At 52.1% G+C, this 24,719-nt stretch overlaps 1 protein-coding gene across 4 annotated transcripts in view; it reads left to right on the top strand.

Annotated features, from left to right (window-relative positions):
- The window catches only part of SPIRE2 (spire type actin nucleation factor 2), a 31,209-nt gene extending 9,037 nt beyond the window's left edge, over positions 1-22,172 (top strand). The window contains exons 2-15 of one of the 4 annotated variants that reach the window (XR_012490251.1): positions 1,566-1,609; positions 5,352-5,708; positions 8,430-8,510; positions 8,614-8,778; positions 9,183-9,269; positions 9,478-9,580; positions 9,669-9,838; positions 10,481-10,670; positions 11,867-11,988; positions 14,249-14,383; positions 14,512-14,579; positions 20,153-20,180; positions 20,892-21,092; positions 21,369-21,509. Coding sequence is in view for 3 of the 4 variants with exons in the window: in XM_019740483.2 (XP_019596042.2) it covers positions 1,566-1,609; positions 5,352-5,708; positions 8,430-8,510; positions 8,614-8,778; positions 9,183-9,269; positions 9,478-9,580; positions 9,669-9,838; positions 10,481-10,670; positions 11,867-11,988; positions 14,249-14,383; positions 14,512-14,579; positions 20,153-20,180; positions 20,977-21,092; positions 21,369-21,591 (1,889 nt within the window). In the remaining variant the exon portion in view is untranslated. Of the gene's footprint in view, positions 1-1,565; positions 1,610-5,351; positions 5,709-8,429; positions 8,511-8,613; positions 8,779-9,182; positions 9,270-9,477; positions 9,581-9,668; positions 9,839-10,480; positions 10,671-11,866; positions 11,989-14,248; positions 14,384-14,511; positions 14,580-14,936; positions 15,227-20,152; positions 20,181-20,891; positions 21,136-21,368 lie in introns of those variants that run through there. The other 3 variants (XM_019740483.2, XM_074314988.1, XM_019740484.2) reach the window with 3 other exon arrangements.
- The last annotated feature ends 2,547 nt before the right edge of the window (positions 22,173-24,719 follow it).

Consider the following 24,719-nt stretch of genomic DNA (forward strand, 5'->3'; position numbering starts at 1 on the left):
GGTCTGGCAGTGCTTCATGTGGGGATCCCGGTCTTGGGTAAATTCCTCAATCTGCCTGAGCCTCAGTTTCCTCATCTGTAAAGAGGGAGTCGGCACCAACCTGCTGGCGGTGGCTGGGCGGATTGAAGCCATGGTAAGTCATTTGTTAGTTTTGTATCAAAGAGCTGGGCACAGCCTCCATCTGCCCAAAACCTCACTGAGGGGCAGCCTGATCACCAAAACCCAGAGACGCCCCAAGTGCCTGCAACTTGCTGTACTATTAGATTCATGAACACCTACTTTTGTTAGCATACGGACTATTTGAGCTAGGGACGAAAGCATTAACATTACTCCAATCAGAAAGCGTCCAGCTGGCCCGAGGACTGGGGGGCACACCGAAGGCTGGCTAGCCCCCCATCTTCAGGACAACTCAGGGCATGGGTCTCTTCCAGGAGACACCTTTTCTGAGTCTGTTTTCCACCTCCCATCGCCCCCACCCAGTCACGGCCACAGACTTTCACCCAACACAGGCCCCAGTGTGTGGCTGGCTGCTCACTTTTTTATTAACTCGCTGGTGCTGGGGGGGGCTGTTTTCCATTATTTTACTGGATCAGTCCACTGCACATCCCTTTATCGTTGGCAATCTTCCTGGAGCTTGATGGCATTTTGAAAATATTTGCGTAGTTAGCAGGTTCATTTAGCAGGGAATTTCATGGTTGTGTTTTCATATGCCACCTCATTCCAGAAAGAATTTAAGGCAGCTGCAGCTCACATGCTAAACAGTTCTCCTGCACGCTGAGCTCAAGGAAGGTTGTAGGAGTGTCGGGTTTTTGCATTTCATCCAGCCTGGCCCTGGGGGGCTCGGGGCACAGCTGGAGCCCAGATTCTGGTATCCCCTGGCACCACCACTTACTAGCAGTGGCACCTTGGGGCAAACAAGTTCACCCCTCTCTAGGATTCCATTTCCTCATCTGTGGAAGGGGTTCCAGAAGTATCTTCGTCCCAGGTTGCGTGTGGGTGTACGAGTGGCCACTTTCCCACATACTAACTCAGTGCCACGTTTAAGAATAAACGTAATAAATACGCCTGGGCATTGGCTGGGGGCCCGGGCTCTGACGGAGGTGCTGCAGCCTATGCAGGCTTCCCCAGCTCAGCTGCTGGGAGCCCGGAGCAAAGTGTGTGCCTCCCTCTGACTGCTGTGGTTCGGGCGTGCTAGGTACCTTCACATCATGAGTTTAAGGCCCTGAGGTCCCGCGTGGGGACCTAACCCAGCTCTTGCCTTCTCACTTCTCCTCTTCGCTCTTTTCCCATTGTTGCCTCCAGCCACGCTTTCGGGGGTGGGGGGGAAGGCAGGGGGCGGACTCAGTTGACAATTGCTGTGTGAGGTGGGCAGGGGTTGCATTGCTCTCCTGGTGTGCAGCCCAGAGCTGGACCTTGTAGGCGTTAGTCACAATGGTCAGTGGCTTGGCCTGTGGTAAGCTTCCTGGTGTTCCCATGGAGGGTTTGGGGGTGCACTGTATGTTCCTGGGGGGGAGTGTTCTGGGGGTGGGAGGCATGTCTTGACTGCCTGTTCTCTCCTCTCGCAGAGCCCACAACGATGGTGGTGTCAACGGCCAGCTCAGAAGCCCAGGTACTTTTCAAACAATTTTTAAGTTTGATACATATTAAAACTTGCATGTATGTAAATTAGAAATTACTTATGTATGTCAATTACTTAATGTGAATTAGAAAGCATATAAGTTTGCACAATTGTTTCTGTAGGGCAGGACATGGGTAAAATTCTCAAAGGGCTTAATTGATGGGCCTTGATTAAGAGACGATTCCCACAGAGTGTTGGGTGAGGAGAGAGACCCCTGGGGTGGAGTGGACTCCAACTCAGTGGCCTAGAGGGGCGGGGGAAGCGATGATACCTGGCCGCCCTCCCCCTTTCCCCTACCAGGCTCCTGGTGGTACCTCCCACTGACCAGAGGGAGCAACGGTGTGGTGTGTGGAGTGGGCACCTGGGCACCGTGTCTGGCAGGGGGGCAAAGGGGAAAACCAGCCCAGTGAGCAAGCCCAGAAATCCCCCCAGAACTCAGACCTCTCCTGTCTCTGGCCCACTCACCTGCCCCTAGGTAATAATTTGTCCTGAATTTGATGTTTATTGTTCCACTGCCTTTTGAAAAACAGTTCTGTGCAAGTATGTATTTATATATTAAACACAGTGTTTACCAAGGGGGGTGGGTACAGGCCAAAAGAGGCTATACAATTCATCCGTTGTGGAGAATTTAAAAACTAATAAAACCATATCAAAGCTTTCCTACGCCTGCTCACCACCACATGCTGGCAATTCTTAGTAATGTTGGCTGTTGAAACAATACATTTAGGATTGCTACAAGTTCTGTATTGTGCTAGATACAGTTTTCTGGGGTTTGGGGGGGAAACTGCGATGTGTTTTCAAGATTCATCCACATTGCTTTGCATGGCTGTTGTTCCCTCTTGCTGCTACACAATATTCTGGATAATTTCTTTATCCAAAGCTCAGGAGCACCCCCCTGCCTCTCAGGCATGCTCCGAGGCACGTCTCTGCTGTCCCCACACGGACGTGTGTCCACATCTGCCACTGCAAAGGAGACCTGTGGTTATTGATGTTGAAACCACTTACCAGGAACTTTGCATGTGGGGGTCTAATCTGGACTGCTGTGCCTGGAGGCTCGTCAATTCACCTGATGGCCCCACTCCAGGAAATGGGTGAGGGAGAGCTTGTGGTGTTGACCTCGACTCACCACACTCCTCCTTGGAGCCCTCTGCATGCTCAGCTCCTCTCACAGCTCCCTCAGTCACCGGGCTGGACCCTGGCTGCTCAGCATTGGGCCGCTGCAGCCAGTCCAGTTCCCAGAGGGAGGCTGGAGGTCTGGAGACTCTGGCTGGCTGCCCAGATTTTTCCTTTTGGGAAACAAGTACCCAGCGTGGGGCACAGAGGAGCTCTCAGGGAGCAGCTCTCAGAATGGAGGCTGCATTGCAGTTAACCCTTTCCCTGGGGAGGTGTTAGCTGAGGCCAGGGGGGGTGGGAGGCAGAGGCACGGGTGGGTCAGCACGCTGCGCTGGAGTTGGGGGCTCTGTCTGTCCTGCCCCATGTGGCAGAGTGGTCTCCATTGATAGACCAGGTCAGAACCACCGAGGGTCAGCAGGGCCTGTGGGGCTGATTCAGCAGATGTGACATTTGCTTCCACCACCGTTTCCTTCCTGGCACCTACTTCTGGGCGGAGAAGGACTTGGTGGGAGTCCGTGTGAACGGTGGCTCTTGCCGCCCAGTAGTCCTGAGGGGCACCAGGGTGCTCTCCAACCCCCTGCCCTGGGGGCCCCACCCAGGCTGGCCAGGGCCCTGCCCTTACAGGTCAGGTGTCACCAGCCTTTAGGCCTTGGCCTCTGCCCTCTGACTCATGATTCCAGGGTGTGACTCCCAGCTGGGTCTGTGACCTTGCCTGCCTAAAACAGACATCACAGCCGCCAAGGATGGGCTGGCCTTTGTTGGCTTCAGGCTGGAGCCTTGCTGTTTCCACTGGTCCCCCTGAGCCCAGCTGACCCCCCAGGTCCCCTCTAATTTCAGGGTGTTTTCTAAGGCATTTCTGCAGGACAGAGGCCTGTTCTCATGCTCTGTCCCCTACCCGATGCTGGCTCTCACCACCTATCCTCCTCCAGCTCTTCTCAGGCTGGTTGGCCTGGGCTCCCGGGGGTGGGAACGCTGGACTGAGAGGGAAGGCCAGGTGGATGGAGCGAGTGGAAGGGCGTGGCTAGTGAGGGCGTGGCCCCGCCTGCCTGAAGCAGCCTTCCACACGGCCATGGACAGGCCTGAGTCTCAAGTCTAGTTTGGCTGGTTGCTCGCTGCGGTCAAGTGACGTGACATCTGTGCCTCTGTCCTCTACCTATGACATGCGAGGTTATCTCGTGTGTTGTTTCAGGGTTAAGTGTCAGAGAGCTCAGCATCGTGCCTGTCTTAAGAGCTGTAGTCCTTTTCTGTGTACCTTTTGTATTACTGTCATAAAGGGAAAACACGGGGGCCATTTAAAACACAAACCAAGTGCTACGCTAACTAGAAGCAGCAGCCTGAGGTTCCTATTATCCCTCTGTGTTGAGCTGCACATGGCCAGCTCCAAACCGTACCCCACAGATTGCTTTCTGTCTGAGCAGAGCCCATGGTGAGCAGAGAACAGGAGGGGGCGGACGAACGTCCTCCACAGAATACTGCTCCCCGAGATGTTAATGGTAGCCCATGAAAGTGAGGTTCCCTGCCCAGTCACATTGAGAAATGCTGAGTTAAGAGGTCTCTCTCCTGCAAGACTCACAGATTTTTAATGTGCTAATGCACTAAAAAAAACTTAGTATGGAGAATTTCAAGCCTGCATGAAGCAAACAGAACAGTGCTCCGAGCCCTGGGCACATGGCACGTGGTGCCAACCATCGCAGCGCCTGCTTCCGGAGGAGCCCCCCCTCTCGCCCTCCCCCCACTCATACCATTACTCTTTAGGTTTTTCTTTTTCAGGTTAAATTTACACACCTTGAAATTTACATGCAGTTTTAAATATTTAAGTGAGGAGATGTCAATTTTTGTGACTTCAAGTGCCAAACTTTATCATGTATAGCTAATTTATTGAATAAGCTAGTCTTTCTCCTCTGATTTACAATATAGTCTTATGTTACATTAAAAGCTAATATTTAATTAGGTTATCTCTGTGTTTTGTAGTCAAATTTATTGGGGCATACTTTACACTCGAGTTTTTGATGAGTTCTGACAAATGTGTGTACCATTTCACCACAATCAAGGACACGGACCTCTTCCATCACCCCAAAAGTTCCTGTGCTCTTCCGATCCCCATCCCCACCCCAGCTCAGAACCACTGACCCGCTTCCGGTGGCTGTAGGTTAACGTTCCTAGAGTCCGGTATAAGGGAACCATGCTGGGTGGAGACGTTGGGCTGGCTCCCATCAGTCTTTCACGTGGACGACTGTGCAGTGGTTCACTCCTTTGTACAGCTACCTCGTTTTCCACTGTAAGGATGGGCCACATCTGTGTATCATCCACCAGGGGAAGGCCACATCTGTGTATCATCCAGGACAAGTCTTGTGTGGATGCATGTTTTTCTTTCTCAGGGTTAAATTCCCGGAAGAGGAGTTGCAGTCAGGTGGTAAATGCGTTTGGTTATAAAACGTGGCCAAACTCTTTCACTGTTTGGGGAGCATCCTAGTCATTCTGTGCCATGTGCTGGTTGTCCCCTGGTACACCACCTCTGGACGACAGCTGGTCGCTTCCATCGCACTGTTAGAAGCCTGTAATTCAAGCCCAGCCAGCTGTTGGTCTGTCGCCCATGACTGACTAGGCCCCTGTCCTGCAGATGGTGCAGTCGCTGGGTTTCGCCATCTACCGCGCGCTGGATTGGGGGCTGGACGAGAGCGAGGAGCGGGAGCTCAGCCCACAGCTGGAGAGGCTCATCGACCTGATGGCCAACAACGACTGCGACGACAGTGGCTGTGGGGTGGCTGACGAGGGCTACGGGGGCCCGGAGGAGGAGGAGGAGGCCGAGGGCGGCCCCCGCACCGTGCGCACCTTCAAGCAGGCCATGCGTCTGTGTGCAGCGCGCCTGACCGACCCCCGGGGCGCACAGGCCCACTACCAGGCCGTGTGCCGTGCGCTGTTCGTGGAGACGCTGGAGCTGCGGGCCTTCCTTGCCAGGGTCCGCGAGGCCAAGGAGGTGAGGCGTGGGACGGGGGCGGAGCTCGTAGAGGGGGCCGGGTGCCCAGGTGGTCACAGGAGGAGGTGGGGACAGGCCAAAGTGGTTCCTTCCTGGGGGGTTCCGAGGTCAGCAAGGCATGACCCCCTCTGTTCCTGCTCCCTGGGTGGGTCCTGCTGTTGGTCCAACAGGAGTGGAAATCGGCAGTGCAGGATCTGAATAGCTCACTGCATTCTTTGCCGGCGCTGTCCTACATGCCTTTGTATGTGTTAACTCAACTCTCACACTTTCTTCTTACCCAGTTTTGCACAGGGGGAGATGAGGCTCACAGATGCTAAGTAACTGGCTCTGGGACTCTTGGCCTCTGACCCCCTCCTGTTGCTGCTAAGTTACTTTTTAACCTCCCTGAGCCCCACGTTTACATCCGCAGAGGGGGTTGTGCCTCCTGCCTCCAACAACCTCTCCAGGTGCTGCTTTCTTCTGAAAATAGGAGGCTAAGGGCAGCCACTTCCTGCCACCAGGACCCACACAGAGGTGCTCCGTGTGCTTGGAGCTCTGAGCCGGGGCAGTTCAGTGAGAGGCATTTGCCCTGCCTGTGACAGTTCCACGTTGCTATCCACCCTCACCCCCACCCCCGTGGTTATCAGATGAGGAATTAGAGGCTCTGAGAGGCTGCGTCCCTCACCCCAAGTCGCAGAGCTAGTCCAGGGCAGAGCTGGCGTTCTCCCCAGGGCTGTCCTGCCCCTACATGGGCCCAGAGTTAGGGGCTGACAGTCTTCCCCTCCACTCTCCCAGCTTCTCCCTTGAAAGTGGGGGGTCAGTCCTTGAAATGGGAGGTCAGCTTCAGTCCTTGAAATGGGGGGTCTTGGTACAGGGACCCCTGCCTCCCATCACCACAGGTGAGAAAGTGGAGACTGGAGAACTTGAGGAATTTGCTCCCTCTGGTGCTTAGCCGGCAGAACTGGTCCCTGATTCCACTCTGACCCTTTTCAAGGGCTCTGTCTCTCCCTCTAATGAAGAAGCTATCTGGCCCACTTCCCTGACCCTCTGGGCCTGAGGAGGCTCTCAGGATCATCCTGCCTGGTGGGGCCTGGGACCCAGTGCAGGACAAGTCAGAACTGCTCTGGCTTTCACCTGCAGCCCAATCCATTGCCCAAGGGTGGGTAATTCCTTGGCCCCCCTCCCCTTCTTGGCTGCCCACCGCTCCTTGGTATCTTGGGAATGTCCTTCCAATGCTGTAATTAGTGGGCGGTCCTAATGCTTTTATCCGTCTTGCCCTGAAGTCACTTGTTCCCTGATCCAGACTCTGGCAGCTCTTTCTTTAGCAGGAGCCAACAGCGCTAGACTTTAGGCAGTTGGCCCAGGAGAAGTTCAGGGAATTGGTGTGGAGGGTCTCTCGGTGGGACACCGCAGGGCGGGCATTTGGGGCAGAGACAGCCTGCTCAGGGACAAGTGTAGGTAGTCCAGGAAGGATGCAGGACATACCCTTCATGAACCACCGGGTCACACACAGTTCTGTTTTTAGAATCACACACTTTGTGCTTCTCAGAGACTTGGCAGGGTTTTCTAGAGTTTGGCAAGTGGCTTGGGGCTAAAGCCGGGAAACCGGTTCTGTCTTAGTTGGGGGTGGGGGCTGTGTGCTTAAGGGCAGATGCTTCTCCCGGGTGGGGGAGTTGGTGATAACAGAGGCCCTGGCTGCTGCCAAGATACTGGACAATGAAGACAGAGGATCTAGAAGCTTTTCCCAAATTCTCAGCATAGAACAGTTACCTAACAATCCCTGATACCCTTCACTACGATGGTGGCAATTTCCCCTGTTCATAAAATACATGCTTGTGATTTTCTCAGGACTTGCTGAGTAACTCACCCACTCACCTGCCCATCCCCCCACCCATCATCCATCCATCCCCTGCCCACCCATCTGTTCCCCCACCCACCCTTCCCCACACTCATTCCTCCACCGATCCATCTCCTCACCCAGCTATCCCCCATCCATCCATCCCCCCACCACCCACCCACCCAACCATCCATTCATCCACCCATTCCTGCACCCATCCATCCATACCCCCATCCATCTCTTTATTCATTCAACCAACATTGGAGACCTAGCGTGTGCTACGCTGTGCTATGAGCAGGAATACCATGGTGAGGGAAAAACAAAAACAGAAAATGTGGTTCTGGACTCATGGAGCCAATAGTCCAGGCAACAATTAAAGAAGCAGAGAGATAAGTGTAAGACTCCCACGGGGATCATGTGTGGAAAAGCGGCCGTGGGTGTTCTCATAGGGTGGGTGCGTGTGGCCCAGGCGAACAGGCTACGACAGGCATTCCTGACGTAGCGCCCTGTGAGCTGGATCTGAAGGAAAATGCTTCACAGATTAGGGAGGACAGGGCTGCCAGGCCTGCCTCTGCCACCTGTGAAGGGCTCAGCGCCTCCCTGGGGTATGTGGACCCGGTGAGAGAAGGTTCTGTGTGGGTGCTGTGCTGAAACCCCTGCCCTTGTCCGGGAGAAGCTGCCGGATACCTGATGGCACACTGAGTGCGCCGTGTAGTTCCAAGGCGGATGGTTTAGTTGCTCCAGGTATCTTTCTGAGCCCCAAAGCTTTGGCCAAAATACCCACTTGTCCCTTCTGAGCTGATGGAAGAGTGTCCCATGTGGTAAGGAACTGTCCCAGGTGGACGGACCGGCAGTATGCCCACATGCCTTGGCTGCCATTATGCCACCTTCTCCTGGACTAACAGATGCTGCAGAAGCTTCGGGAGGACGAGCCACAGGCAGAGCGGCCCCTGGCGGAGCTTGACAACCTGGGGCACACGGACTGGGTAAGACGCGGCCCCCCGGCCCCGGGACACGGAGGATCTGTGCCTGGAGGGCCCTGGGAACCCTGCAGTGGCTGAGGGCCGTTCTCATCCTCTCGGGGCCCAGGCCCGACTCTGGGTCCAGCTCATGCGGGAGCTCCGCCATGGAGTGAAGCTCAAGAAGGTGCAGGAGCAGGAGTTCAACCCACTGCCCACCGAGTTCCAGCTCACACCCTTCGAGATGCTCATGCAAGACATTCGCGCCAGGAACTACAAGCTGCGCAAGGTCATGGTGAGGGCCGCGCCCACCCGGGTGCGCAGCCATGCCGCCCCTGGCTCCGAGGCCATGCCCGGTGTGCTGTTCTCTCACAATGTGTCCCCTACACATGGCCCCATTCCTGTAAGGGACACATTGTGTAGAGGGCAGGGAGGGGAAATGCAGGGTTTTGGAGGACCAGAGCCTTAGGCCACGCAGCCCTGGGTTTCTCCAAGGACTTTAAATGTGCGCATTCCCTCGACACTGTGATGGCCCTGAGGGGGGTGCCACCGACCCCATTTCCACATGAAGAACCGAGATGGGAAGTTAGTGCCCTGCTAAGCCCTGGAGCCCAAAGGGAGGGGTGCGGGGACCAGGCCTTAATGGCAGACTCCCCCTAGGGCACGCAGGCTATGGCTGCCTTCCCACCCTCCCCACAGGTGGATGGGGACATCCCTCCCAGGGTGAAGAAGGATGCCCACGAACTCATCCTGGACTTCATCCGCTCCCGGCCTCCCCTGAAGCAGGTGCTTGCTCTGCCCCGCCTCCTTCCCTGAGCGATGTGACAGTGTTTGTCCTGGGACTGGGGCCCCGCCCAGCAGCTCTCAGACTCCTGTCTGCCCCTGGTGGGCCTGCCGGAGTGTCCCGGAAGCCTCAGGCCTCAGACGGGGTTCCCCTAGCGTGCCCAGGCCAGGGCCCTGCCCCTCCTACCGTGAGCTGCCACACCCCTTGCAGGTCTCGGAGAGAAGGCTCCGCTCACCACCCCAGAGGCCGAGGACCCTTCACGAGAGGATGCTGGAGGAGGTCAAGCAAGAGCGTAGGCTGCGTCCCGTGCGGGGTGAGCCAGGGTCACCCCCACCCCATGTTTCCCCTCCCCTCTCACTCCCCTCATCTCCCCCTCTCCCTCACCTCCCTGCCTCCCCCAGGGTTTGGCTCTCTGCCCTGCATCCTCAACGCCTGCTCTGGGGACCTCAAGTCCACCTCCTGCATCAACCTGTCCACTACCGATGCGGGGAGCAGCACCCAACGCCCACGGCCCCGAGTCCTGCTCAAGGCACCCACCTTGGCAGAGATGGAGGAGATGACCACGTCTGAGGTCAGAGTCCACAGGTTCCTGAGAAGAGAACGTGGGTAGGAGAACAAGGAAGTGAGAAAGCGCTGAGTAAACCCAGGTGCAGCGTCCAGCTGTGTGGGACATTCACTGCTCAGGGCTGCTGCCAGCGCCCTCCTTTGAAGCTGGTGTCCTGCTGTGGGGCTGGGTCTGCCCTGGGAGCAAGCATGGAGGGCTCAGGGACCCTTCCCCATCTTGGCGGCTCAGAGCTACCCCTTCCCATAGCATACAAAGGGCTGAGACGGAAGTGCTCCATCATCTCGGGGCCGGGAGGCTGAGCAGCTCCCTGGTTGATGCGACAAGCCAGCATATCCCAACGTGGCTCCCCGTCCTGTCCTCGCTGCTCTCTGCCAGGAAGACCAGGGACGGTGGCCATCTCAGTGGGCCCCACCTGACACCAGACCTGTCCTCTCCAGTCCCTTGCGGAGGCCACAGGGAAGGGTTTAGTTTAGGGGGCACTTGCCTCCCACTGTCCAGAGGACAGTTAGGCTGGGCAGTGGGTAGAGGACAGCCCCGTGGCCTCAGTGGCCCCCACAGCATCCTGTGTCCTATGCTTTAGTGGGGGGTGGGCAGGCGGTGCTGGTGGGCACAGTGGTTAGGGTAGGGCTGGGTCTGGTGTGTCCGCAGGAGGAAGAGTCTCCATGTGGGGAGGTGACACTGAAGCGAGACCGCTCCTTCTCAGAGCACGACCTTGTCCAGCTCCGGAATGAAGTGGCTTCTGGGCTGCAGCCGGCCACTCAGCCCCCAGGAGGCTTGGAGCCATCTTGGGCCCACGCAAGCAGTGTGCACACCTTCAGGCCAAGCACCCAGGAGCAGGGCAAGTGCTGCCTCTCACCCCTATCCCTCGACGCTGTCCTGTGGCACTGTGTCCTCTGGTCTGGGTCCCAGTGTCTTCCTGAGCAGGCAGTACCCAGAGGTACAGGGAGCTCGTCTGGCAAGGAGGGTGTTTAACATTCTGTCCCAGGTGGCCTTCATCACCTCAGGCAGGCACCCTGCACTTTTTTAACTGAAAAACTTCTTTGTAAAATTAGTAATCTGTATTTATTGTAAAACATTTTTTTAAAACTTTAAAAATTCCCATGATCCTATAACCCAGAGATAATTACTATTAATGTACCGGTATTATATATAAAGAAAGCTAGATAGGTGGACAGATGACAGTGGGAGGGTGGGTGACGGATGGATGAATGGACAGATGGATAGGAAGCTGATTGACAGCCTTCTAGCTTGCGGGTGGTTTTCCTGTCGGTGGAAACGTGTCCGCACTGTAGATGGACTGCAGCAGACAGCACTCCAGAACCTGACTCGCTAGCTCAGTTCCTCAGGAGCCTCCCGCTTCCTGTCAGTCAGCAGAGGACAGTTCAGTTGTACTGTGCACTTAGTCCTGCATCGTAAGGGCTGTGTTCCACGAAGTGCCAAGAGGACATGGGGTTCTCAGCCCTCGAGACATGGCCAGGCCCCCTTCTCTGTCCTCAAGGTCACCTTGGCATGTAGCCACTTTCAGGACGGTCCCATTTGGTAGTTATGACTTCCCACTGTGAAGAGGGCCAGTTCCATACGTCACTGTCCCCCCAAACTTTCATCAAGACACAGAGACCCCATGGTGGAGGCGAGTCTGCCTTCTGCTACTCTTCCTCTCCGCCCTTTTGGGCCCCCAGTGTGAATTGCAGTGGGTGGGACCAACAGAGCAGGGAGGTCCCACATGGCCAGTGCTGTCTGCTTTGTTTGGCCAGCACTGTGGCTACATCATGGGACTCCCAACATTGGCTCATTCATGGGGCTCAGACTCCTTCAGGGGTTCCTGGGCCCTACCACACTGCATGGGCCCCTAATGTGGGTGACATGCTCTCTAGTTGACCTTTGCTTGATAACCTCCCCACCCCCACCCACCATGAAACTACCCCACTGTCTCCTGCTGCCTGGCAGGCCATCTTCCTCATCCCCAGGGTACCACCCTCTTACACCTGAATTCTGCCCAGTTGTCCTGACAAGGCCTCTGTACTCTTCCTCCAGGTTCCTTCTCTGTGAGTATCCAGTCCCAGCCTGACCTCAGCTCCTCCCGACCCAGTGAGCTGGGCACAGCCGAGGACAGGCTAGAGGCCTCTGCGGTCCCTGACACCAATCACCTGTGGCTGGTGAGTGAGGGTGGTGTTGCCATCCAGGGTGGCTGTCAGCATCCCTCCCCAGGACAAGGCTCTATCCTGAGCCTAAAGTGGGTGTGGCTGGGCCCCCAGCTGGCCCCTGGGAAGTTGGTCTTTGCTGCCACCTTTTGGGCCTTCTGGGCACTGGCGGCCCCCAGAAGAGAAGGACCTTGCTGGAGGGACAACCTGTATCTAAAGTTCTTAGTCCCAGCTCTGATGAGAGACCTGGCACCTTGTGCCTGGAAGTCTTTGTGATGTGACAGGAGAGCATGTTATGGGGTCGCAGCCGCTGCTCGCCCTCCCTGCACCTCGGGCTCATCAGCTGTGAAATTCTTTGTGACTGGTAATTGTGAAGAGCTAACACTCGCTGATGTTTTGAGGCCCCCACTTGGACCTCAGCCTTGGTGTATGATTTGATGAAATGGGATGATAGCCACTGGACACCTTGCTGGCATGTGGGGAGGTCAGTGGTGTGGTTTTTATCCTCATTTCCTTCAAGTTTTATCAAGAGGCTCAAATGAGAACAGATGTTAAAATGCTTTGAAAAGTGTGTCATATAAATGCAAGGTAGTGTAACTGTTAATATTCCCCAACTAAAGGTAATGTTTTCCCCTTTGAGTTCTGTATTTGTTATCTATTGCTAGATGAAAAATTACCCCCAAATTCAGCTTTAAACAACAACCCTTTATTATCTCACATAGTTTCTGAGGGTTAGGAAGCCAGAAGTGGCGCAGCTGGGTGGTCTGGCTCAGGGCCTCTCGAGAGGTTGCAGCTGGAGTGTCAGCCGGGGCTACTGTCTCATCTGAAGGCTCAGCTTGGGCTGCAGGAGCATGTCCCACGATGGCTCCTCACAGGCTGTGGGCAGGAGGCCTCAGTTCCTCCCCACGTGAACCCTCCCACAGGGCCACGTGAGTGTCCTCACAACATGGCGGCAGGTCTCCCAGAGCACATGCTCCAAGAGACAGCCAGGCAGAAGCCACCATGTCTTTATGACCAGGTCTCAGATGTGCCACCTTGTCATTTCCACCTTAATCTGTATATTAAAAGTGAGTCAATAAGTCCATTCTCTGGGGACCACTTCTTGAAGGGAGGGATGTTGAGAAATTGGGGACATACTTTACAATGGTAAGTCCCAGAGTGGTTTTCAACTCAGATCTTGAGAGTGCTTTCTTTGAGGTCAGTGAACCTCAGTGGCTTCATCACCACCACCCCAGCACACGCTCATGGCCCAACCTTGGGAGCAGGTTGCTGGTCTCTGTACCCGCTAGGGGAGCTCTTGGCCAAGTTTCCCATTACTGTGACACTTGTAAGGTTTAGAGGGGGATTACTTGATATCAATAGCAGCATCTAGCTACTGGAAATAGAAATCTGAAGCCAGAGGACCTGGTACTTCAGGTCAGAGTGGAGAGCTGTCCTGATACCACAGAGTAGCAGGCATTCATAAATCCTAACCATAATCCACTGAAAATCTGAAACAAAATTCAGTCTCCAACTCCCATCTTGGTGGTGCCCTCACACTGCCTCATCTTGGTTGCTAACATTTTCAGTCTGGGGGCTAGGCATTGAGCTCAGGGCTTTACACGTTATCTCAGTGGAGCTGAAAACAACCCCACCTGACAGAAGAGGAGCCGAGGCTTTGAGAGGCCAAGTTCTCTGCTAAGATCAGGGGGACATAACTTGTACTCACCATGATGTCCAAAGTGGTGGGCGGTTATGATGAGTGGGACACATGCCACCTGCGGTGGGCACACTCAGAGCCCCAAGTGGCGAGTACTGAGGGAAACAGGTGCTGGAGGACCCCAGGGCCTTCAGTTGCCAGGGAGGAGATGCTAAGAGGAGGGGAGGTGGCCCTGGGGACCCTGTTTGGTTTTGATCGGCTGTGTGTGCATGTGGGGAGCAAGGTGGGAGGCACATTCGTCAGTCGGGAGCACTGTAAACAAACGTAGGGATGAGCTGAAGGGTCGCATGAGCAATGTGGCTGGGGCTGGGGTAGGCCAGACGGCTGGCAGGGCCAGGTCACCGGAACCGAGCCTGCAGCAGGACACCATCAGAGAAGTGATGGGAGCTCGTGCAGCTCCTAGGCACGGGTGAGCGGAAGACCAGGGGGCTCTAGGAAAGTGCTAGGCTTGGGCAGACTGAGGCCAGGAAGATGTCAGGGTCCTCAGGGAAGAGAAGAACTTGTGGAGAGTCTCCTAGAAGGCCTGATGCCTGAGGGCCAGAGTGAGCACCATGCCCTGGACCCTCCCGCCCCTAGGAGTTCAGCCACCCCGTAGAGAGCCTTGCTCTGACTGTGGAGGAAGTGATGGATGTGCGCCGTGTGCTGGTGAAGGCTGAGATGGAGAAGTTCCAGCAGAACAAGGAACTCTTCAACAGCTTGAAGAAGGGGAAGGTGAGGCGGCCCGCACCCTGAACTGTCCCCTCACCAGGCTGGAGCCCTGCCTGGGGGGTAGGCGAGGAGGGGACTGGACCCAGTGAATTTTGGACAATACTGGGCTCTGACAAGGCCTTTTCTTACAGATTTGCTGCTGCTGCCGAACCAAGTTCTCGCTGTTCTCCTGGCCGCCCACCTGTCTCTTTTGCAAGAGGTGAGTCTTCTGTAAGTACCTTGGCTATGAATTAACATGGGGAAGATGAAGTAAGAAACCTGTAGGTCAGCACTGTCCAGTAGAACTTCCTGTCATCGTGGGGATGTCCTATCGTGCAGCATGGATGGTGCCACAAAGGAACTGTTTATTTTTAATTTAATTTAAATCGCTAATGGGCTCCCACTTTCAGCCAAGGCAACAAAAAGCTGCCTTCTAGCTGAAACAACCAAGAAACAAGAACGAAAACAAAAAGGAAAAAATATGAAACAATGGTATTCGAGACATTGGATATCAGGTGACAAACAGGAAGAAGACGGGGTGAGCCCTATGATCACCTCAACAGCCTGAAATTTCTAGGTCATGAGTCAGAGCCTGCTCAGCTCCTTGAGTGGAGGAGGTAGAGCTGAGAACTCAGGGCGACCAAGGCAGCTAGAACACCCAGTGCAGACTTGCAGAGAGGAGCCTCAGACGTGCAGAAGGTCCCCCTTGAGTATGCAGCAGAGTGCTGGTCAGCACACACATGCAAAGAAATTACTGAAGGCTGGCAAAGAATCATCCTGAAGCAGAGACTCACAGACTCCAGCCCATGGGCCAAATATGGCACACTGCATGTTTTGTTAATAAAGTCTTATTGGGACACAGCCACATCCATTTGTTTATACATTATTCATTTAGCCACACCTAAAACATTTACTATATAACCCTTTACAGAAGTTTGCTGGCCCTCTCCTAAAGGTTTAAAGGAAGAGTACTAGGAATCGTGTCTGCTCCCAGCAGCCATGGTGGAAATGTAATTTATTGGCCACTAAGTGGAACACACAGGAGGGTCTTGCCTCACTAGTGGGGAATAGTACCTAGGCTGTGCATTGCTCCAGACCTAACGAATCTCAAAATAACAAGATCTGAAAGGACCAAACTATTCCCAAGCATCCCAGAATAGGAATATAAAGTATCCCGTACCCATCAAGGTAAAACACCTGGCATTTAATCAAAGCTTATCAGTAATGTCAAGAAGCAGGAAAGCATGACCCACGATGAGAAAAAAATCACTCAAAACCACTCAGAACTTGCACAGATGTTAGAATAAGCAAATAAGGGCATTAAAAGTTTTGAACTGCATATCCTATGTTCAGAAAGTTAGAAACATGGAAGATATAAAGAAGACACAAATCAAACCTGGATTTGAAAACTAAATGTTTGGGATGAAATTTATACTGGATGAGATTAATGGCAGGTTAGACATTCAGAAGAGAGCAATAGAAACTACAGTGGTACAACGGTTTTCTAACGTAATCTGTTCTGGAAGACCATTCGAGTTCTGAAACATTTGAAAACCGAGGCACGGTTTCCCCATAGAAAGTAATGCATTAATGGATTAATCTGTTCCAGACCTTTAAAATCAACCCCTAAAACTGCAAATTTAGCATGAATTTTACTACCTAATGATACCATAGATCCATAAAATTTACGGCATTTGTAAACTGAAATGTTCATCAACAGAGACGTTCGAAAACCGAGGTACCACTGTATTCAAACACTGAGAGTAAAAAGAATTTAAAAAATGACAAAGGTGTCAGTGAGCTGTGGGATAACATCAAGAAACCTGATGTAGGTGTATTTAAAGTCCCCAAAGGAGAAGTGGGGGACAGAAAAAATATTTGAAGAAATAATGGCTAAAAAAGTTTTCCAAATTTGATGAAAAATATAAACCCAGAAGAAACTCAATGAATCCCAAGTACAAGAAACATGAATAAAATCACACCAAGGCACATATTAATTAAATCGATCAAAACCAATGATAAAGAGAAAGTCTTCAATTCAGCCAGCAAACAAAGACACGATATGTGTAGAGGAAACACAAAGATGACTACAGACTTCTCGTCAAAACAATACAAGCAAGATGACACTGGAACAACACCTTTCAAGTACTGAAAGAAGAAAAATACTGTCAATCTAGAATTCTGTATCCAGCAAGAATGTGTTTCAAAAACCAAGGCAAAAGACATTTCCAGAAATAGAAAAGCCAAAAGAATTCTTCACCAGCAGACCCACACTAGAAAAACAGTCAAGCGAGGTCCTTCATGTAGAAGGAAAATGATACCAGATGGAAATCTGAATCCACACAAAGGATAAAGAGCAATGGAAGTAGCAACTACTTAGATAAATGTATGCTTATTGTCTTACAGCACTTTAAAAGGTAAACCAATATCCAGCACCCAACAAGGTAAAATTCAGTGTCTGGCATCCAAAGATTACCAGGCATGCAAAAAAATTAATAGCACTGTACTGTGGGGCTTAAATCTATAAGTAAAAAGTATCATAGCACCAGGGAGGGCAGAAATCAGAAGTATGCAATTGTAAGTTTCTTATATTCCACATGGAGTGGTGAAATATTACTTGAAGGTGATAAGCTAAAGACATATACTATAAGCCCAAAAGCAACCACTAAAATAACAAAATAGAGGAATAGCTTATGACAACAAAGATAAAATAGAATCATAAAAAATACTCAATACACAAGGCAGAAAAGGGTACCAAGAACAAATTGAGAAAAAAGAAAACAAAGAGCGAGATGATAGACTTAAACCCCACTATGTCAATGATCACATTAATTATAAATGGTCTAAACAACCTAATTGAAAGGCAGAGTTTCCCAGATTGATCAAAGAAAGCAAGATGATCTTTTGCCTACAAGACATGTACTTCATTTTTCTAAAGATTTTTATTAAAATATAGCTAACACGTAATATTATATGAATTTAAGAGGTACACCAGTTGTTCAGCAACCATCTGACACCGTACCACACTATCACAATATTATTGACTATATTCCCTATGCTGTACATTACATCACCATGACTTGTTTGTTTTATGCCTGGAAATTTGGACTTCTTATTCCCCTTCACCTTTCCTCCCCTTTTTAATTTTTTAATTACAGTTGACATTCAGTATTATTTTATATTAATTTCAGGTGTACAGCATAGTGGTTAGACATTTGTATAATTTAAGAAGTGACCCCCCTGACTAGTCTACTAGCCACCTGGCACTATATATAGTTATTACCATATATTATTGACTATATTCCCTATGCTTTACATCCCCACGATTATTTTGTAATACCAATTTGTACTTCTTAATCCCTTCCCCTTTACCACCCTGCCCCCTAACCCCCCATCTATTACCCCAATAAATCTAGTACCCATCTGACACCACACATAGTTATTACAATATTATTGACTATATTCCTTATGCTGTACCCTACATCCCCATGACTACTGTGTAGCAACCAATTTGTACTTATTAATCCTTTCCCCCTTTTCACCCACACGCCCAACCCTCCTCCCATCAGGAAACCATCAAAATGTTCTCTGTATGTATAAGTCTGCTTCTGTTTTGTTTGTTTTGTTCTTTATATTTCACATATAAATCACATCTGTCTTTTCTCTGTCTGACACTCCACTCAGCACAGTACCCTCCAGATCCATTCATTTTGCAACCACAGATGGCAAAACCCATTCCCCTCCATGGCCAAGCAATATTCCATTGTATATATGTACCACTTACTCTTTATCCATTCATTTATCGCTGGACACCCAAGCTGCCTCCCCATCTTGGCCATTGTAAACAATGCTGCAATGAACATATGGATGCACATGTCCCCTCATAGTAGCGTTTTGAGTCTCTTTGCATAAATACCCAGAAGTGGGATTACTGGGTCTTCCTTTGTCTCCTTGTATAGCCTTTATTTTAGTCTATTTTGTCTGGTATAAGTATTGCTGCCCCAGCTCTTTTTTTTTTTTTTCCCCATTTCCATTTTCATGAAATATCTTTTTCCCATCCCTTTACTTTCCATCTGTGTATGTCTTTCAAGCTGAAGTGAGTCTCTTATCGGCAGCATATGTAAGGGTCTTGTTTTCTTAGCCATTCAGCCATCATCTCTTTTTTTTTTAATTGGGGAATATTTGAGAACAGTGTGTTTCTCCAGGGCCCGTCAGCTCCAAGTAGTTGTCCTTCAATCTAGTTGTGGAGGGCACAGCTCAGCTCCAAGTCCAGTTGCTGTTTTCAATCTTTAGTTGCAGGGGGCGCAGCCCAGTAAGCTTGTTGAAAGCTAGCACTCTAACCAACTGAGCCATCGGCCACCCCTCCGGAAGCTCAGTGGCAGCTGGTTGTCTTCAATCTAGTTGTGGAGGACGCAGCTCACTGGCCCATGTGGGAATTGAACCAGCAACCCTGTTGTTCAGAGCTCGCACTCTAACCAACTGAGCCATCCGAATGCCCGGCCACCTTCTCTTTTGATTGGGGCATTTAATCCATTTACATTTAAAGTAATTGTTGATAGATATGTAGCTATTGCCATTTGATTATTCATATATTTTATGTTTTTTTCAAGACACATACTTTAAAGACACCAATTAGTCGAAAGGAGGATAAAGATATACCATGCCAACACTAGTCTTAAGAAAGCTAGAGTCCATATATTAATATCATACAAAGTAGCTTGTAAAGGATATTAGCAATGATAAAGGAGTTCATTTCATAATGATGAAGGGAGGAAATAACAAACCTAAATATTACACACCTAACAACAGAGATTCAGAATACATGGAGCAGAAACTGATAGGCCTGCAAGGAAAAATGGATAAATCCTCAATTATGATTAGAGATTTTCATATCCTTCTCAACAATTGATAAAACTTGTAAACAGAAAAAAACTAAGGACATAGATGATTTGAACCACACTGTCAACCATTCTGATCTGACATTTGCCCAGCACTCCATCCAACAGCAGCAGAATACATTCTCAAGTGCACATGGAACGTTCCCCAAAATACACCACATTCTGGGTCATAAAACAAGTCTCAAAAATGTAAAAGGACTTGAGTCATACAAAGTAGGTTCCCTGACCGCAATGAAATAAAAGTAACCCAGAGATTTGTTGATGGCAAATTAATTATGGGACATCCATGCAAGAGAACATGGCGCCTTGTTTTACAAAATGAACTTGGACAATTTGTACTAATGTGGAGAAGAGCCCCTCGTGCGTATTTTTATCTCAAACGTGTATTTTTGTTATTACATATGAGGATGTAATGAGGATGAAGACTATTGCTAGCAGGGGTCAGCTCTGAGGACAGGGCTTTAGAGGAAAGGAATCCTTGGTCTATGTTACAATTCTAATATTCAGATTTTTTACAAGAAGGTATTTACTTTTGAAGTCCAGTGTGGGGAATGAAAAAAACTTAATCACTGCTTAAAACTGAGCATCTCGATTGAGGCCCCTGTGGCTCAGATGGTGCTTCTGTGGTGAGAAATGTCACACACACAAGTGTGGAGGGTGAGCTACTCTGAAAAAGAGCGAAGGGGGCAGAAGCATTTTGGATGTAGAGCTAAGTAAAAAGAAAATCAAGATTGGGAAGTAAAATGGAAGTAAAACACTGAAGCAAGCGGGGCCCAAGCAGAAGACAGGGACCGGCTGGCCGGGCAGGTGTGCCAGGGTGGACTTGGGGGCCAGGAGCGGCTGTGTCTTCGTGGCCTCTTCAGAGCTGACGCTGCCTTTCCTCTTTCCCTTCCAGAGCGGTCTGCATTTCCTGTTGCACAAAGGTGAGGATCTTCTGGGGTCTGAGCAAGGCCCCCAGGAGTGTCAGGTGTCGTGCTGCCTGGCGTGGCTTATCCAGGAGTGGTGGGGGCAGGGTGGGACGGGCCTCTGCCATCTCCGTCAGATGATCCCACCCTCACTAGCCACCTTTCATCTCCTCCCTCCAGGCAGAATCCATTCCTACAGGTTCTGAGACGATGCAGTTTTTAATGACCCTTGTAGTTTGGCCCACACCCCTTTTTAAAAAACATTCCTCATTAGTAGGACAGTGGCAAGAAACTCTTCAGTTCTCCTCTAATAGTCCTACCTTCTGACACTACAACTTCCTTGAGTATTTTTGGAGTTTCTTTATAGCAGTTCAGGGTGTCTGTGTACACACGTGTGCACTGAGGTAAATGGATGACATTTAGAAGTGTGTCACCCCGTTACACCTCCGCTCAGAAACAAGAATCTGGTGAAGAGGGATTTTCACTCACCCTTACTCTATATCCTGCCCCTTGGCAGTGGACAGACTGCCTCTCCTCAGCCTGTTGATTGCACACAGGCTTGATGCCAGGTCCTGTGTGCTCTAAGAAGGCACAGTACCTACTCTAAGAGGTGCCTGTGTAGGTGAGCAGACGTGGGTGTGTGTGTGGAAGGCGGCACGAGCCTTCAGACGCCCAGAGAGCCTGCGGAGGGCAAATGGTGACCTTGAGGCCTGCTCTGCTACCGCACAGGCCCAGAGCTGGCAGCTGGTCCACAGGGGCGCGTATGTCTGGACTGTCTCTGTGGGGGTGACTTGTCCACGTCTCCCCATTGTAGATGAAGACGCCTTCTAAGAAGTTTGCACACATCCCCGTCTACACGCTGGGCTTTGAGAGTCCTCCGAGGGCGTCAACTGCCAAAACCACGCCAACACAGAGAAGAGACGTCTTCCAGTGCGTGCCTTTGCTCTTTGCTGGCATTGTATGGTGGTCAGGCACTGCCAGTACGCAGGAGCCAGGGTGGGGCGTTGGCAGGAGTTGGGGTGGGAGTTGCCTCGTTGGCTGGGACACCCCCAGGAAACAGAGATCCCATACGGTTGTTTTGAGCCGCAGATAGCTGGGAGAGCCTGGGGGCTGAGTCGTGACATGGGAACCAGAAGTGGCAATCAGAGCCCAGGACTCAGCTGATGCGGGGACAGGGACCTCGCTGACTGTCCTCTCTCACCCCAGGTCCTTGCAGGGGCTCCAGGGGTCTAGAGTGGAGATGGAGTTCCCGCATATCTACGCCCAGGGCTGCATCCTGAAGGACGTCTGCAGCGACTGCTTGAGATTCGTGGGGGACGTGGTGTGCTCCAGCCGCAAGAGTGTGGACGCTCTCAACACCACCCCTCGCCGTGCCCGCCAGACCCAGTCCCTCTACATCCCTAACACCTGGACTCTCGACTTCAAGTGACAGCCCTCAGCCACCCCGGGCCGGCTGGGAAACCCCATCCTGGGCACGGCGGCCGGCCTGCCCTCCCGCCCGCGAGTGTGCATGTACATATATACATACGCAGATACATTTCTGTAACATACACACAGCCTATATATTTATATGCGTGCTTCCTGGCCCCACGGTCCATTTGGGGTCAGGCTTACTTCCAGGACCCTCCCTGGGGAGGCTGTTTCCTCTGAGGACTCCTTGGGAGGGTTTGGGACCAGGCAGAATGCGGAGGGCAGGTTGGAGGTAGGGCAGAGGGTGCTGGGGCTCAGGGGACACCATGCACCGTGTTTGTTCTCTTCTCCATCCCCCTCCCTGGATGGACACCCAGACGGGGATAGGTCACCTTAGTCCCCAGGTGGGCTGCAGACGCACCTGGGGAGCCTGAGTGGACTGATTCTCCCAGGCGGGTGTCCCAGGGCCATGCCCTTGCAGGGTCGGAGGCCACACTCACTTCCTGCCTGACAGCCACGCCATGCAATGCTCTCAGTCCCAGTAGCAGTTCGTATTCATGGCCACTCTTGGCCTAATAAAGGTGGTTTCAGTGTCCTGTCTGGGGTGTGCACTAAGGACTTCTGCCACAGCACGGGGTGTGTTCTCCAAGTGTGGCAGCTGGGCTCTGAGGGGTCCCACTGCTCCCTAGTGCAGTCAGGATGCCCACTGCCCTCTGCCCAACTTCATGGTCTGGCCACCTCGGTCCCATGACCAGCATGTGAAACAGCAGCTCAGCCTGCTGCCTGTCACCTGCCAGCCTGGGGGACCCTTTGGCCTCATCCCCCAGATCCCTGTTCCTGTTCTCCAGGCAGATGACCCCCTTGGGATTCGCAGCATGGGAGCAACTGTAGAGTGCCCACATGCGCCCTGGAGGTGGTTTCTGTTGTCATCCCACCCTGCGGGTGAGGAAACAGACTCAAAGCATCGAAGGAATTTGGCTAAAGATGCACAGTTTGCCTCAACCCAGGCCTCACAGGGTCTAATGCTGCCACGCAGACGTGGGCCTGGAGGAGGCCCGAGGCACAGGACTTGTGACAGATGGGCCTGCGGGAGAAGACATTCATCAGCTGGGGTCCGGGGCATTCAGTTACACAAAATAAGAGCAGCCAGTAAAAATAGCCAGCTTCCAGCCCTTGTTCTGAGCGCCTCATGGGCAGGGAGCATTACTCCCCTTTCAAAATGAGAACAGGTAGAGAGGGTAAGGGGTTGCTCTGCAGTCACGCGGCCAGCAGTGAGAAAGCTGACATTTGTGCAGCGTGCTCCACGAGTTGCCATGCTAATTCTCCAGGTGAAGAAATGGGTCAGGCAGCGTGTGTGGCCTACTCCCATATGCGGCACACTTGGAAATGAAAGAAGTCCTGGGACAGCTGGGCTGAGCTAAGGGGCCCACACAAGGCTCAGAAGTGAAGTCGAGGGAGTGTCACCGGCACATGGGTCTTGCTGCCAGGCCTGCCTCCTGAGAATTCCAGGGACAGAGGCTGTGCCTCCACCTCACCTAACAAATCTTGACAAATGAAGTCTAATGTAAAACTTTACAACTAAATTTGTGGTGTGGGGAGATACTCACATTCAGAATCTCCTGTTCAGGGAAGGTGGCACTCAGGTTGGGCCTGATTGTGCCTCCCTCTGTTACACAGCTACTGTTGCGTGAGGGGCAAAGCAGAAAGCTCCAAGCTGAGACTCCCCCAGTTTTCATCCACAGGCGAGGCAATCAGCATGCGTTAATTGGCTGCATCGCTTGACCAGGAGTGACACAAAATCTGTCTTACCAACTAGCTTGGCCCCAAACCATAAGAAGGGATAGGAGGATGGTGTCCTGGAAGTCCCATCTGTGCTGCGAAAGCATAACCCTTCAGTAGCTGGATTGCAGAAAGGCTGGTTTCTAGGGAACTGCGGGAGTGGCTGAGGAGTTGGGACATGTGGGGAGCTTGAGGCAGCAGCTATATGCCAGTCTGTGTGAAGCATTTCAAGGTCCTAGGAACTAGTACAGGCTGACAGACCAGGCATGTGCACGTGTGCGTACACATACACACGCATACATGTATACACAGACACACACATACATGCCGTCTCTGCCTTCTCTTCTCAGTCCTTGCCACTGGACTTCCTCACGTGAACTCTGGAACCACAGACGCGAATGCAAATCCAGATTCCACCTGGGCCAGTCACTTAATCTCTGAGTCCCAGTTTCTTACATGTAAAAGGGGGTACCTACCTCGCAGGATGAAGAACTTAGGCCAGTGTTTGGCCTGGCTTCATAGTGACAGCCGTCCCTGTGCTCGAGGCCGCCCTCTCCAGTCTTCCGTCAGGGTGGGAGAGAACCTTACCTGGCATGAGGTCATCTTGCTCTTACATTTGGGCCTTTGCAGTGCAGGGCTTCTCAATCCCGTCTGCACACTTCAATTCCCTAAGACCTTTTTAAAATGCCAAGGACCACGTCGGAGTTCCTAGGGCTGGGTCCTTCATCTTTACTGCAAACATCTCCCAGGATGTTGTCAGGTACAGAGAGGGCGGCGAGCCTCCACTTCAGACCGCGGATTCCCACATCTAGATGGACAGGAAATCGCCTGGGGCGCATTAACAACACAAACTCGCAGGACGGCACCTAAGGTTCGGTTTCAGTCCACCCGGGATGGGGGTTGTCCAGAAAGCCGCAACTTTGGGAAGCTACTCGGTTTGGATGTGCTTACATCTAACGAGGGAACTAGACCGTCTGCATCCTTGAATCCAGGCTGAGGAGTCAAGGCAGGGCGTGGAGAGCAGGGACTAGGGCCCTCCAGATCCCCCCAAATGTCACCTACGCAACGCCACCCGGAACGCCGCGAGGCCGTACGCCCACCTGCACGCATAGCTTCCTCACCTGGCGTGTCCCTCCGCCCCGTCGGCCCGAACTCGGAGAACAGGGTCTAGGTCCCGGGTGGGGGCGGCTCAGAGCCTGTGCGCCTCCCTCCCCCGTCCCAGCCTGACATCTGTCGCGAGAACGCCTCGGGAAGACTCCGAGAACCCGGCCGCAGCAGCGCCCAACTCCCGCGAGAACTCGTCGGGATGTCCGCACCTTCTTTGACGTCACCGATGACGGAGAGGAAGTTCCGGAGAGCCGCAGCGCG

Source organism: Rhinolophus sinicus, linkage group LG11, assembly GCF_036562045.2.
Source record: "Rhinolophus sinicus isolate RSC01 linkage group LG11, ASM3656204v1, whole genome shotgun sequence".
Taxonomy (NCBI): domain Eukaryota; kingdom Metazoa; phylum Chordata; class Mammalia; order Chiroptera; family Rhinolophidae; genus Rhinolophus; species Rhinolophus sinicus.